At 34.9% G+C, this 16600-nt stretch overlaps 1 protein-coding gene across 1 annotated transcript; it reads left to right on the forward strand.

The window, feature by feature from the left end:
* Nucleotides 1-6119: 6119 nt before the first annotated feature.
* On the forward strand, nucleotides 6120-9853 carry LOC136269460 (glycine N-acyltransferase-like). The gene is made up of 5 exons (XM_034467444.2): nucleotides 6120-6308; nucleotides 7182-7289; nucleotides 7763-7880; nucleotides 8021-8144; nucleotides 9322-9853. The coding sequence occupies exons 1-5, from the start codon at nucleotides 6228-6230 to the stop codon at nucleotides 9746-9748; spliced, it is 858 nt and encodes a 285-aa protein (XP_034323335.2). The 5' UTR covers nucleotides 6120-6227; the 3' UTR covers nucleotides 9749-9853.
* The last annotated feature ends 6747 nt before the right edge of the window (nucleotides 9854-16600 follow it).

Genomic DNA, 16600 nt, shown 5'->3' on the forward strand with positions numbered 1-16600 from the left:
TTTAATGTGCTGAATGTGAAAAAGCAAAACACTTTGTCTCGCATTTGAAAGGATATTGACAATCGTATACATTATCTGAAAGGGAGGGGTTGAGGGGAAATTCTGAAATTTATTGATATTTTAATCATATCGTTTAAAAATTAAACGGAAGACATACTCGTTACTCGTAACGAGATCGTATCTAGTATGTCTTTATGTTTGTTCGGTGAATTATGTTGGCAATATGACCGTTGTTGGTCGACGCTTCGCCTACTCATTTCGAGGTTTCATATCATTTAATACAGAAACAGCATGTCGTATGTTCTTAAAATATTTGGAATAGTTAGAATAAATTAGAGTAGTTGCCTATTGAACTTTGACGTCATATTCTTGTGTCTTGAGCAGAACAAAATAGTATTTGCTCAAACCTCCGAAGAGGAAATGGAGAAAACGTTTAAAACTGAATAGCAACAAAACAATGTAAGAAAAATTAGTGAAGCGAAGATTTTCAAAGAGTATTTGAAAGGTGAGTTAAAAAGTTTAGAAGAGTTTAAATGAGCTAAATTGGAAAAGATTTAAGGCAACTTGTATATATGGATTTGCGTAAATCATCGCACTTTGTAAATAAATGTATCACTTGATAGTCCTCGGGAAAACAAAACACTTAATAGATTTGTTTTCCCGACTACAGAAATATATCGGGTTGATAAATCTTATATTCGGCTCGGCTTCATGGAAAATCGTATAATACAGTTGTGATGGAAATACCTTTTCCTTATTTCTTTTGAGGGTCGATAGGACTTTCCCGGAGCCCCATCAAATATGAAGCCCCAAATATGGGATACAGGTTGTTAGCCAGCCTCTTGAAAGGTATTTCCATTAAACCTGTATTATAGGAAATTCCCCATTTATACCAGGCTAGCTAAGGCTGTTACTGGCCCTTTAAACCCAATTCCTTTTGAGGGTCGACTGAACTTTCCCGGGGCCCCATCCTCACCAAATACCCAGACCGAAATTTGGGATAAGGGTGTTAACCAGCTCCTTGATTACTATCCCATTTACACTGAATATAAAGATTTTCTGACCTTCTCGCCAGGTTTGTAGATATGTCAATGTTCATGTCATGCCACTAAGTAATAATTTTTACAATATTCCTGTTTCTCTCAAATATGATCAAAAATTGAAATTTTTAGGAAAGGGGAGTGTCCGGACCCTCTCCACCCCTCTCTAATCCGCCCTTTAATTGTTTCATTTTTTAAGGGGGTGGCAAAGTTTTATTTTGTTTGTAATAATTATTAAGACCATGCGCTCTATGACGTAAAATGTTATGATTATTGATAAAATTAATTTATTAAATTTATTCGCATGCAAACAGTTCAGCCCAAATGGTACATAAAGGGTCGCTCATGTCTTTTATGGGATGGGTTATTATCCTTTATGTAAAGTACAATTTTTAAATAGTACCGGAAATTTCTCTTTTTGGTATCAAATCAATTAAACTTGTGAAAATATGTTGTACCGTGGTCAATATAAGAATTAAGCATTTCGTATTCTATTTAAGGGATTGGTCCACTTCCGGTTAATGAGGAGAAAGCACATTTTGAAAAAGAAAATGGTGTTAGTGGACAGTTGGCCGGACTTCTCTGTCCTTCTTATCGTGGATAGACAGGTGTTTCTCTAGATCAACAATTTATTCGAGCCACATCATTCTCGACAATGCTATAAATCTCACCGTTGTCCCCTTTAGATCTTTTTCCTTCTCACTTATTTATTGAAACAGTCTAGTTTTATTTAAACAAAGTAGAACTTGTATACCGCGAATTTACGAATTTTGAAAAGCAAGTACCAAACCTATGTGAAAAAATTAATTAAAATGTACGAGGGCCCGCCAAAAATAAATACAAAGACTTATGACATATTTTGTTCTACTAAACGTGATATTGTTTCCAAATTAAGTAGACATAATTTAGCAAAACAAACACAAACATTTAAATATACATTGTATCCCTGTATATCTAATAGTCTTAAATTTAAAACTGCAAAGATAAGGTTACGGATGTCACATTTGCATGGACAAATTTTTTATTATGTAAATAACAAACCATTTAATGTCGACAGTAATATTTCTGTAAATATGACCTAAAACCAAATAATATTATATCTTAAATTAGGTATTAAAATGTTGGATGTACATAATTATAACGGAATAAATATCTTGTTCTGTTTACGATAAACAAAAACAAAAATACTTTTTAACAAATGGAATATATTAGTTATGACTTTTATGAAAATTAATATATTTAACAGTTGTGATGTCTGCTTATTTTTTTTTTAATTAACCATCGTATCTGATGGACATTTTTTCTATCACTTATTCAATTGCACACAGAAATATGTACGAAAAATTTATCATATTTATTGGTAGAGAAGTGAGACTTGGTTGGTATCTGTATGCTTCTGTAAAGGACCTGGGTTTGCATCCAACCTAGAGATTATACTTGAATTTGTCTCCAGAGAGATATCCCCACCTCAATATCTTGTTGGTGAAAAAAATTTACTAACGCATATCCCAAGATATGATGTGTCCCTGTAACTCAAACTCGAAGAAGCCGTTAATCAAGCACGTCAGAAAGAAGCTGTTCATAAACAACAAGCTATTGTGCACAATGAACTTAGCTCTTTCTCAGGAAAAACATCAAGTGTAGATGCTGTAAGCAATTCCAAGAAACCAACAGTACGAAAGAAACATTTCAAAAATGCTCAATCTAGAAAACCTGGCAAGAAAGTGTCTGCAAAACCATTTGGTGGACATAATAACAAAGATGCATCATCATCATGTCAAAGATGTGGTTATTCACAAGCTGTGGTTATTCACAAGAATTCTTGGAGGCAATACATGGAAGTGCAAGTTCTGGTGGCTGCAAACCATGGTTGACGACAATCAAAGTTAACGGACATTCAGTTGAATTCAAAATTGACACCGGTGCTGATGTCACAGAAGTACCCGAGCAAATATTCAAGACATTGAACGTGAAAAATCTACAATCTTCACAGAAAATTCTGAAAGGCCCGGGTAGAAACACTTTGAATGTGATTGGAAAGTTTCACTGTGAATTTTCTCTGGAAAACCGCAAATCGTATCAGGACATATATGTTATTCGAGGCCTCAACAAACCACTTCTTGGTAGACCAGCTATTGAGAAACTTAATGTTGTCAAGTATATTGCAAGTCTGCAGCTGCACTCTGATTACAAGCAGAAATTTCCCTCACTCTTTACAGGACTTGGGAAACTTCAGGGGGAGTACGAGATAAAGCTTAAAGAGGACGCGAGATCTTACGCAGTCACAACACCAAGGAGGGTGGTTTTACCTTACCTGAAAGAGATAGTCAAAGCGGAGCTGCACAGAATGGAAAACTCATGAGTTTAAAATGGGTAAGAAGGGAGAACTTTCAACTACCTAGCAAGAGGAAACCCTCAACAGACTCACAGGAGCCAAAGTTTTTTCCAAGCTAAACGCGAACAGCGGATTTTGGCAAATACCTCTAGCTCCAGCATCTAGACTCTTAATAACATTTATAACACCTTTCGGACGATAATGCTTCAACAGATTACCTTTCGGTATATTATCAGCCCCAGAGTATTTCCAAAAAAGGATGCAGATGATCTTATTTGGTTTTGAGGGAGTGTTATGTCAGATGTACGATGTTCTCGTGTTTGGAGCCTCCCAAGAGGAACATGACAACAGGCTAGAAAATGTGTTGAGAAAGCTATCAAAGACAGGCATTACACTTAACAGTGAAAAGTGCGAGTTCTCGAAGGACCAAATCACATTTGTTGGGCATTTAATAGACAAAAATGGGATACAACCAGATCCAACGAAAGTGTCAGCAGTTAAGAATTATGAGGCACCACAAAATGTGACCAAAGTTCGACACTTCTTGGGGATGGTGAATCAGCTCGGAAGGTTCACTGCTAACTTGGCAGAGCACAGCAAACCATTGCGGGACTTGTTACACATGGACAATGAGTTTACATGGGGACATCCACAGGAGCAAGCTTTCAGCAAAATTAAAGATGAATTGAGTAATAAGACAGTGTTAGCCCTGTATGACCCAAAAGCACCAACAAAGGTGTCTGCAGATGCAATCGTCATATGGTCTTGGAGCCGTACTTTTACAAGTGACAGACGACAGTACTGACCATTGGAAGCCAATTGCATATGCGTCAAGATCTATGAGCCAAACAGAACAACGATATGCGCAAGGAGAGAAAGAAGCACTGGCAGTAACATGGGCATATGAACAATTCTCAGATTTCTTGATTCATAGAGACAGACCACAAACCTCTCATAGCACTATTAGGATCAAAAGCTATTTGTGATCTACCACCTAAAGTTCAACGTTTCCGCATGCGACTCATGAGATATGAGTATGATATATGCCATGTCCCTGGTAAATCACTGTACACAGCTGATGCTCTCTCTAGATCACCGCAGCGAGAAATTGCAAGAGAAGACGAGGAGTTGCAGAAAGCGGTACAAGCGTATGTGGACAGCATCATAGAAACTCTTCCAGCAAGTGAGTCTCTCTTGGAAGAAATTTGTAAAAAAACTGCATGAGGACAGTGTTCTGAGAATTATCATGAAGTACTGTGAGGAGGGATGCCTCACTTAGTGAACACTAAGTAAACGTTGATAAATATTATCCAGTAGGAATGTGCGGTCTCCGGTCCTTGCGAATGTGTGCCATACATCCTGATCTTGCCATTGTCGAGACTCATTTAAATGTTTGTCATTCGATGCCAGAAAATCTTATTAATATTGTGCCCTTGGATCCCGGAAATGTGGACACAACATGTATCCCAAAGTTTCCACCGTATTTGTTTGCCATGCCCTGCGCACGTCCTCAGTTCCCCCATGCTACAAGCACAGCGACAAATTCAGAGGAAGATGAAGAAGAACGTAACCTACCCCTTAAAAAGAGAAAACTCTAAAGCGAAAAATTGAAACGTTGTTTATATGTTGTTAATAAAACTTTTCTTTATTGCAATACATGAAAAAGAAAGTTCTAAACACAAATAAATTTGTTACCAGAAATATTCTTGAATCTATATTTTGAACAAAATCACTATTTCTGAACATATAGTTAAGGAATAAGGAATCTTTCTTTTAATTTAGTATTATGAGTTGATAATTTTGGTCGGGGCGTGATCAAAGACAATAAAACCCGAAGGGCTTTCTGATAGATTAAATGACGCCCCGACCGAAATTATCACCTCATAATATTCAAAGAATGATTCCTTATCATTTATATTTATATAATTTTAAGCCACCGTACGATTAATTCTTTAAATATAAATAATTTAATTCTGGTTGTAACACGCTTTTTGATGGGTTAAAAAAATTAATTTATATCGTATAAAGATGTTGCCTAAGTCATAGTAAGACTAACGTCAAAAACGTATAAATCCACCTGACGTAACGTTTGAATTTTGTAAAATTGGATGTCATTTTATAGATCAAATGACTGTTTTTATCAACAATTGATAGCAGAAAAATGAAATTGTAAGGAATAAATTCAATATTTATTAGTTTTATACGAAATAAAATGGTTTGGAACGGTTTACGCTTTTTTTATCAACCGCTTTGCGGTTTATAAATCATAAACTGACCCAAACCATTTTATATTGTATAAAACTAAGAAATATTAAATTCAATCCATAAATAAGCAAACCCTGCAAGAGCATCATTTTGGCGTTATTTGAAGTTACAGGTTACATAGTATAAAATCGATACATAGTGTTATCACAGGCAAATTAAAGACACTAGAAAATGTAAATATTTGGTAAGAAAGAAAGTGTGTGTGTGAATGTGTGTGTACAATGTAGGTGCGTGAAATTCCTGCTTGTGTTGTTTAGAAGAGGGGCGGTTCCGAAAGCATTGTGACGAATACTGTTTTCCTCGTTTCAAAAGAAATAGGCGTGTCTTATATAACTATTGACGTTCGATACAAAGTTTAGAACATTCCATTCAAACGAACATTTTTACCACTTCAATGCGCTTCATTGTAAGTTTGGTTGAAAAACACAAATGTTAGGATGCCAGATTTTTAAAGAACTCCAATGAGTTTTTAACAATTTTATGCATCTATTGCGTGCCATACATGTAATTTTAACAGGCGGGTCGTGATTTAGAGTACAAGTATCGAATAAAATTAACCTCATCTTGCAATTGACTCGAACAACACTATGGCTGTCCGTGAAGTTCTCCCTGAAGAGTATGATGACCTTGATCAGAAGCTAGAGAAAGAACTGCCACTGTCTATTCTAGTAGGTTTGTTTTTTGCTTTACTTCCGAGTTAAGGAAACTCGTATGTTTAATCATCAAATTTAAAGTTAAAATACGCTATCATTTGAAAGACGAATAGGGTCACATAAAAATATCTTTATCTCGTAATTACGAGAAAAGATCTCGTTAAATCGAGTAATTTATCTCGTTATTTTAAGAAAAGATCTCGTTATTACGAGTTAAGTATCTCGTTATTTTGAGAAAATTAAGGTATCGAAATAACGAGAACAGATCTCGTTAAATCCAGTTAATTATCTCGTTATTAAGAGTAAATTATCTCGTTATTACGAGAAAAGATCTCATTATGGGTTAATTATCTCGTTATTATAAGAAAAGATGTCCTAATAACGAGAAAAGATCTCAGTTCATGTGGCCCTATTCGTCTTTCATATCCGGCCATGGGCTTTTGTAATTCAATTTTTTTACTTTCCATTTTAAATAATGAAAAAATTAATTCCGACACATTTGGTCGATTAAATATTATTTTATTGAGAAATTAAAGAAAATACTAAATACAGAAACTGAAGGCATTCCTTATTTTTTTTCCTTCGTAAACTACAACCCTCTGAGATTCGTACAAAGCATTCACAAAACGATTTTTCCTCTCAGAATAGTTAAAAATTCTGATCTAAAAAACATTTCTTTTGCGTTGTTTCTTGTCACAAAGTTTGAATGTATATAACTTTGCAAGAAAAAAATGAATTTATATATACCTTTTGGTATTTATTGAACTGATAACGCAAAACGTTAAGCTGTTTGTGATATAGTTGAATATAGAAATATTTTATCGTTGAGCAATGTGGTGCAAGGGTTTTTCAATGAGAGATTATTATTAACATTGTGTTCTATTAAAGGGACTAGTTCATTTCCGGTTGATGAGGAGGAAGCACCTGCTGACAGAGAAGATAGTGTTGGTGGACAGTTGGCCGGACTTCTCTGTCCTTGTTATCGTCGATAGACAGGTGTGTAGGCCAAAAAGTAAGCGGTTTGTAGGTAAATAATTATTAAAAAGGCTACCGTCGGATGACCTAATAGCGCAAATAATGTACAAAATATATTTCTGCGACCTTCATACCTGTATCAAACACTAATGAAAAACATTTTAATGTTTAAATTAATCTATATAGTGTATAACACTTAAATTTATTTGTTCTTGTTTAATCTTTACCAACAACTATTACGATAGATACTCATTTCTTTGTATCAAAGCATTTTCTGTTAAAAGACAGTTTGAAATGTATTCAATCAACTTTTCCATCAAATCCAAGAGTATATTAAAACTCAAATATTCACTCTGTGTGTGTGTGTGTGTGTGTGTGTGTGTCTCTCTCTCTCTCTCTCTCTCTCTCTTTATATATATATATATATATATATATATATATATATATATATATATATATATATATATATATATATATATATAAAACCATTCCAGATGAGAGGTACTGTGCCATTTGCAGCGGGATTCTGCAGAGGACCAGACTTTGCATCAAATCTGGACACTTTGATTCAGACCGCCTCGAAAGGGTTGTCTCCTCCTGTTTATTTCGTCGGTAAAGAAAATGATAAAAACGTTTTTCTAAGAATATATTCATGACATAATTTTTTTTTGATTTCAGAAAGATCATAACATTAATACTTACACACTCTATATGTACCCTGCTGTAGACAGAATAGAATTTTGGTGTTTTAGGTTGTTCCACTGACGTCATCGATGCCCTAATTGGGCAGTACAAGTCAGCAAATACCTGTCCCTTCCGGAAAGACCACAGCAATAACTTTGTGTATGCACTACCTGCTGAAAACATTGTACCTCTGTAAGAATTCATTTTTTACACAGTGATGAAAATTTTGATAGACTCAACAATAGCAGTTTCTATAGTTCTAGATCCGCGCTACTCACCTATTGTCGTGCTTAAACATGTACGGAATTTGCATACAATAGATACTAAATTCATCAAGGCTATTTTAATCATAGAGTATGAATTTAGTATTTTACCATGATGGGAAATTAGGAGATATGAAATCGATGTTTCTTCATAAAATAATTTTTCGACGCCTGACATTCTTACAAACGCCTTCAGCGTTCATATATTTCAGGAAACGGTAAAGAAATTAACTTCGGTCCAAAGGTTTAAATATGATTGCACAATATGTGTTGTCTCCCTTTGTAAAAGAAAATTAGAAATACAGTAGACTTTATAAAATAAAATGAAATGTCAAGATAAATATAACAAGACACATTACTTTTGCTCAAAGGCGATGGTCATTTGCAGATCAATACATGACACTCTGCCAAAATTTGAGAAAGACGTTGAAATATCGTTCCAATGCAAATACGCATTGTATGATCCTCCGGGTATGACATTTAACATTTATTTAAGATCTTATCTTGGATCTTTGCATGTTCAATTATTAAATATTACTTATTCACCGTGTAAAGAATTCGCAAAGAGATTTCTTGATTTACAAATCAAAGAAAAAAATTGAAATTCATTAATATTAATAAAGTGTCGGAATACATGTTTATAATGAAGGCTGGGTAGTCAACGATTCACCCATTAGAGCTACCTTCTTCTTAAAAATATGATTTTTAGGCTATAAACTATTGTGTAGAATAGGAAAACTCCAAATATTTTAGCTGCAGGAGGCTGAGTGGTCAATAAATTACCCACCAGATCCGTCTTTAAACTCTTAAACATGATATTTTGGCCAAAGCTTATCATTTCGTAAAGAAAAATCCAAATATCGGAAAAATGTTTATGCCACATTTTCACACTGAGTTTGTCGTGTAAAATAGGTAAAAACGGCAAAAAAAAAAACCAAACCCTCACGTCTCTCCAGCCCTCTCAAAATTAGAATACTTTCCTACATCCTTATACAGAGATCTCCTCTTTAGGTAGTGTAACATGATCATTAAATGACACGAACATTCAGTACTTATTTAAATGACTGTTGCATATTTTGAAAATTCATGGTTTTTGCATTTGTTAGAGCGATGCCAGATGTATTCAGAGAAACAGAGTTAACTGAACGTCACTTAGACGCTGTAATCAAAGCATGGCCGCACTCGGAGGAAATGGATAAGATAGCGAGTGTAGAAAAATGGTTTAGATACACCATTTCTAATTTTCCGACAGTTTGCATCGAAACAGATGATGGACGGCCCGTGGCGTGGGAAATGCAGCAGGAGTACGGAGGCCTTGGGATGCTGCATGTAGAGCCCGAATATCGGAGGAACAAACTTGGAAGCATTGTCTCGAGAACACTGGCGAAAAAATTAACAAAGGAGGGCCAACTAGTGTTTGCATGTGTAGATGAAAGTAACGTCCCATCCATAGCATTTCACGAAAAGAATGGCTATGTGCGGTTGCCTTTTAAATTTTCTTTTATAGGATATTTTTTCGAAGCAAATAAATAACAATCTAGAAATAACAGAACGTTATATTCACCTACAAGGTCAATATAACATTTGATTTTCTTGTTATTGGCTTAAAAAGGTCGTCCAATAAAAGTCGTTTCTCAATTTGTTCAGCTATGGCTTCAAACTAAAACACTCATTTTGATATGTCTGTATCAAATCGTCGCTGAATCATATAATAAAACAATTATTGCAGTTTTTTCGATCAATACGATGACTTAGCTACCCTCATAGTGCTTGTATTTCTCGGGTAACTAAATCATCGTATTGACCTAAAAAACAGAAATAATTGGAATTACAAAAACTGTCGAATCCTCTTTAAGGTTGGATTTTAGTGTCCTTTTCTGCTTTGGGGATGTCTTGACAATTTTTTTTTCAGCGGTTTAATTCTATCCTGATTGCCAGTACATGTAATTGGCAGGTGCTGAAAACTACAAGATCTAGGCGTAGGAATACATGAGACTACATAAATATCTAAATTGTTCGTATTATATAAAATCTTACTATTTTCAAAGTGTTTATAGATAAGTTTCCTTGAAAAACAATGCTTCAGTATACATTACATCGAATTTTTGTATTATATTCAAGAACTAAGACTTGTCAGTGGTGATGATTTGTGCTTAGGTCCAAACAGTTTCAGTTTAGGTTTGCCAGAGGGACTGCATAGGAGAGTTGATCAAAATCAACTCCCAAAAATGAATTTAGGTAATGAATTTAGGTTGTAGCAACTTCTATGATAAACACACAAAATACATGCTTACAAAATAATAATTGTGGTTATTTTAAAAACTTTGAACAATTATTACCTGGGAGAAGTAGAAATGACATATTTTTATCAACAAACATGTCCAGGAGAATCTTCGCGAGACCTGCATGTGTTTTGTTTACAGTAAATACGCATGCGTATTAGTATAGAAGGCTGAACCTCGTAACACGTTGCGATGTAATTATGTATAGGTTATACGTAATTATTGATTTTAAAGAAATATTTAGATTTATTTCATGGAGAACTTTGTAATTTACTGAAAGTTCATACATTCATTAGTAGGACAAAAATACCGAACCCGATCGGAAAATGTTTTCAAGTCGGTTTTTTGATAAGATGCGCCATACTGTCTCTTTAACGATCCCCGGCATGGTGCAATGCATTCGTCTCGCTTTTCAAGCTCACAAATGATACCCCTGCTAAGAAAACAAATATCCTTTGTTTTGTTTATTTGAGGAAGATATGCTATGGTAAAGGTAGATAACAATCGAAACAGAGGAAATTCGGACTAATTATATATTTTTTTTCTTAGTTTCTCTTAAAAACTTTCTCGAGCAATGTAATTGTAAAAGTTAAGTTTCTACGTATTTTTTCATACCATTTTACATATTTTATTATTGTATTATATCGTGTATTATTTTATATAACTGGCTGGCAAGCGATGGGAAAAATCTTTGAAATACTTAAAATCAATTCCAGATAGAATATCACGAGAATTTGATCATTGACCTTATATAATGTTAAGGTAAAAAAAATACAGAAAATAAAAATATTAATAGGCAGTCGATGATTTATAGCTCCTATTAGTCAGTTTTTGTAAAACTCGAATCAAAAATGGGTAGAATTTCTAAAATTGATAGAGGAAATTCGGACTAACTTTAATTGAAAATATGAGCTAAAAATGATTCTTTGAAATATGTATTAGTAAAGCTATTCGTATTTTATCGCTTTCCATCCGAAAAAATGTTTTATTATTTCTACTAATTCCAAAATAAATAAAATATTGGAAAGGCGGACATATTTGACAAATTTTTCAATAAACATTCAAAAGTCACAAGAATAAAAAGTAGGTCATTGACCTAGTTATTTGAAAGTGAAGAACAGCACCACAGTAGTAGGTCTACAATGTATAATAAGTAGTTTTTCGTTCCTATTAGTAGATTCCAATATACCGTCCCCCAAATTTCTTTTGCGAGGATATAATAATCGGTTGAAATTTCACAACCATACATAATCATAAGAGCCCTATTCGAACACCAAAACCCCTTACCAGGGGGCCATGAAATTAGTAATTTTGGAACTTTCTACATTATAACTACGTACATGTACTTAATTCATCGAATTAATATACAGGAACATAGGAGGAGATTTTCAAAGAAATACTGCAATCATTTACGGCCCCTACCTAACACCAAAACCCCAAGCACAGGGGCCATGAACTTCACAATTTTGTAGGAGTCACTCTTCATAATCATAACTATGTACTTATAGTTCATCTGCTTTATATTCAGGATTAAAGGAGAAGATTTAAAAAAATGAATAAATGCATTTTCATTATATAATCATTAGAACCCAACAATAACACAAGAACCCCGACCAAGGGGCCATGAATTTCACAATTTTGGAAGGGCATTCTTTCTCATCATAACTATGTACATGTATTTAGTGCATCTGTCCAATAGCCAGTAGCAAAGATGAAAGATTTTTGAAGAATTATTGCATTTTCTCGATATAATCATTAGAGCCCCACCCTAGCACAAGAACCTCTAACCCAGGGGCGACGAAATACACAATTTTAAAACAGGTATTCTTCCTCATCATAATTATGTTTATGGGCTTAATAGCCGGGAGCAGAGTAGAAGATTTTCAAAGAATTGTTACGAAATTTATTTCTCACATCCCAATACACATTCCCTGTTGCAATAAAGGTCCATATACACCATATCAAGAAGTGAATTTCCGTTTAATACATCGTATGATGATCATTCGCTGTGTACTAAGATATTTTATTATTCATGTGTTCTTTGTTCACAATTACCAATCAATGTCGAAATTATCGGCGAGAAATTATCCCGAGTTTCCTCGACGATTCATTTGGTCTTATTAATATTTCCATGCATCATTTAAACCCTTTCGTTTCATGAATTCCTCAATCACAACTCCCTCTATTGCCTTTCGATAATACATATCGTCAAAACGCCGTTATTCACGTGTTTCAGTTCTCCCATCTTGTTTACTGCTTTCCCCATAACGGCGGGTTTGTATAGCATGCAGTATGACGTCATAACGGCCGAGCCCGATGCCTTAAATAACGAGCTCAGCTGTTTGCACGGCAGTTGGTTGGATCTGCCACGGCAGAGCAGACGGTCAAGTCCACTTCTGGACAACAGCCATACATTGGAAATGACCGAGGAAATATCCCGTTGGGTAAATGCTGAGCTGATGGAATAATCTAATTTTATTAATCAATTTATTATATTTAAGTATATAGGCTACAGGGGAAAGATTGTATAGGAACGGGACTCCCGCACGGTTAAGTGGGATTTAGAGCTATATTTATTAAGGGTTTTGGCAATTTGTAATATTTGTATTTTAATCCCATCAAGTTGGGAATTCATTTATGTTATATTTACACTCCCAGAGTCTTGGGACTATCCTCGTTTAATAAACTGAAATATCTATATTTTATTTGAATCTTGACTTTGAGTTTTCTTTGGTACCAATATACAGATTTGGGAGACCCACAAGTTGCGTTTCACAACATCCCGGGTTATATATAAAACCCAAGTTCAGTAAATATAATTTATAAGCGGGACAGTTTTAAAAAACGCAACAGAATTAATGCATTTTCACTATACGAGGGTTTTTAGAAAAGTTCGCGGACAAGTTTGATTGTGAGCGGACTACATATAGTCACATGATACCAGCAGAACTTTTCAGATTTAAATTTGACGTGTTTTCTAAGAAATATGTACAGATTTGGTTTTGTTAAATGCACCATAAAAATATACATCTAAATCATTATGATAAGATATGCCTCATGGAGCATGTAAGCATTATTTTTATATATGTTGTACGTTTTTTTCTTTCTGGATGAAAATGTACCGTTTAAGCACAAGCATAAAAATGTACGATCATAACACGTCACAATAACTTATGAAGGTCAGTTTGTGAAAGTTTCAATTAAATGGAAGAATTTTATCGCCGAATTTGGACGACTAACGCTTAAAAAAACGGTCAAAAACGTTAACGTTAATGGACATCTTGGAGCACCGGGCCGTCATAAAATTCTGTGTGCAAGAAGGAACATCTCTGATGGAGACCAAAATGTTCTTAGATGCTGCCAAAGATGGGCCACATAATTATGTCCATATTTATGAAATAAAGGTTTACATTTCGAATCAGAGGTTTAAAGATGGAAGAACTGATATTTTGAACACCCTATCCCCATACAATACGGATCTATGCACCTAACGATTTTTTTTTTTTTTTATCTAAAATCGAAACTGCGTGAACAGAGATTTTCGGACCTGAATTGATCTACGATATGTCAAAAAAGACAATATAGTAAAACTTGACAAAAAATTCTATAATATAAATGGGTTAAATGACATGAAAAGTGTGTGGAATTGAAATGTGTTTACTTTGAAAAAGAGTGACAGGTTTGCTTCTCAGTTGTTTGACGTCACTTGACGTCATGAAAATATGAAATTGTGCTCCGTAAATCTGTTTCATGCAAAGTAAAAATTGCTGTATATTTATATTAATTAGAAGTTATTAAAATGAAAGCAAATGAAAGAATTTTTTAAGAATCAATGAAAGTTTCTATATATGATCATAAGAACCCTGCCCTAACACCAGAATCCCTGATCCTTTGGCCATGAAATTCACAATTTTGGAAGAGGCATTCTTCCTCATCATAACTTTGTACTTAGTTCATTGGCTAAATACCGAGGAGCAGAGGAGAAGATTGTTAAAAAATCAATGCATTTTTACTATATTATCATTAAAGCGCCATTTTAGCGCCGTTCACCCTAACCCGGGGGCCATGAATTTCAAAATTTTGGTAGACACCTCAATGCTTATTACAATCATGCCAGCAGTTTGGCTGCTAGATGTCCGAGAGTAAAGAAGATTTTTAAAGATTGGATTGATTTTGATGCTTCTTGCACCACCCCTCAGGCCCCGACATACAGAGGTTATAATCTTCACAATTTAAACCCCCCTTTACTCATTGATGCTATATGCCAAATTTGGTTCAGTGGTTCCAGAGAAAAAGCTAAACATGTTCAAAAGTTAACGACCGACGAACGACGAGAGACGTACGACAACCGATGACAGACAAAAACAGATATAGCAATAGGTCACCTGAGAAACTCTGGTGACCTAAAAATAGATATTTTGATTTTTAACAATAAAAGCATTTATCAATTGGCGACGCAAAAGAATTTAACAGGTATTTTTGCATAAGATAATGAATTTTACATGTGTACATGTTGACAGTGTCCACGTTTCAACCTTTGTCACTCTTATCATTGATGACCTTGCCTATCAAGATATGATAAACAGTAACTTATGGCTTACATAACGTGTCGCTCTGATCGTTGTATCTAAATCTGGAACGCACATTCATTCATTCACACTTTATTTCCTTTTAAAGGAGATAATGAAGTGACATACAAATTATAAATTCCCAGAAAACATAAAGTAATAGAGAAAAAGATGAAAGGAAAAAAAAAGAGTTAACATAACATATATACATCAAATATATACTGCAATATTGTTCACTAAAGCTCGCCAGACCTGGAAGTTATGACGTCACACAACGTTAGAACGGGAGGCTCTGAAGTACTGGGCAGCACATGAACGTACTAGACAAAAATTGGCATGGAGTGACTTGTCCAGTGAAGTGGATGTATGGTGGCCAATTAGAGTCATATATAGAGTCTTTAGAGCCACTGCTTAGCTCTGCAACTCGTGGAATGTCATAATCAAGCTCCACCATTTATTTTGACAATCGAAAGTAACTGAACACGTAAATAAGCAGTGACAGAAGACACCCCTGAATGCGTGATTACACAACACACAGATATACCGAATTTTATTATATTTGCAATGCATGTTTGCACTTTTGGCAATAAATTTACGCAAACTGATTTTGTCGGGAGCTGATGGTAATTTCCATATAGATGCTGGTATAAACTTATAACATGGGACGATTTCACAGCCCGTCTGACAGTCTTTTTCCAGGAGTCTTTGGTTGGGAAAATTCCGACAAATCTAGCATAAAGGACATCAACTGAATGAGAAAGATTGTTTTCGGAAGGGCATCGCATTCCAAGCGACAGAGTCTTCCTATGGAAAGGAGTTTTCTTGTGTCAATCTGCTGATATAGGTTAAACGTAAAATGTGATTCGGAAATTTCAGATCTGGATAGTGTGGGAAGTTCCAGGGCAGTTTTGCATTCAAAGTGTTAAAATGTATTAAGTTGTTGTAGATCTGAAGAGCTCATACTACTCATCAGCTCACAGCCATATAAATCCGATGGAAGAACTACATATTTATTAAGATGAGACACTCTCGCAGGGTTTAAGTTCTTGGATCCAATGTCAGATAGTGCAAAGAAGGATTTTCTACCCTTTTGTCCGCATCAGATATCGCGACCGATAGTTTGCATTTCGACTGCAGGTAATACCTAGATGGTGTACGACTCTTTCTGTGGTACTTCAGTTTGTCCAAGATTGCCATGTGAATTCACTTTTTCGATTGTTGCATTTAGCAAAGAATGTTAATACACAGGATGTTTACGCGTTGAATTTAAAACGCCACTTGCACTAGTATGACTACATCCAATAATCTCTAAAGCTGCACTGGCGAAGTGGGAATGAGCGATTGGTCATCTGCTAGCAAAGGACAGCTGCTCCTTACGCCAAGAACACCAGAATTTGAACTGTTGAGTTGTTAGTCATTTATTAAATAAATCGTTGATAAATATTAAGTACAAGAATGTAGATAACATCCCACCTTGCCGGATGCCTCGGTATACGAAAAACCATCTCGATCGTGTTTGATTGACAACCACTGAG

This window comes from Magallana gigas, chromosome 6, assembly GCF_963853765.1.
Source record: "Magallana gigas chromosome 6, xbMagGiga1.1, whole genome shotgun sequence".
Lineage (NCBI taxonomy): Eukaryota > Metazoa > Mollusca > Bivalvia > Ostreida > Ostreidae > Magallana > Magallana gigas.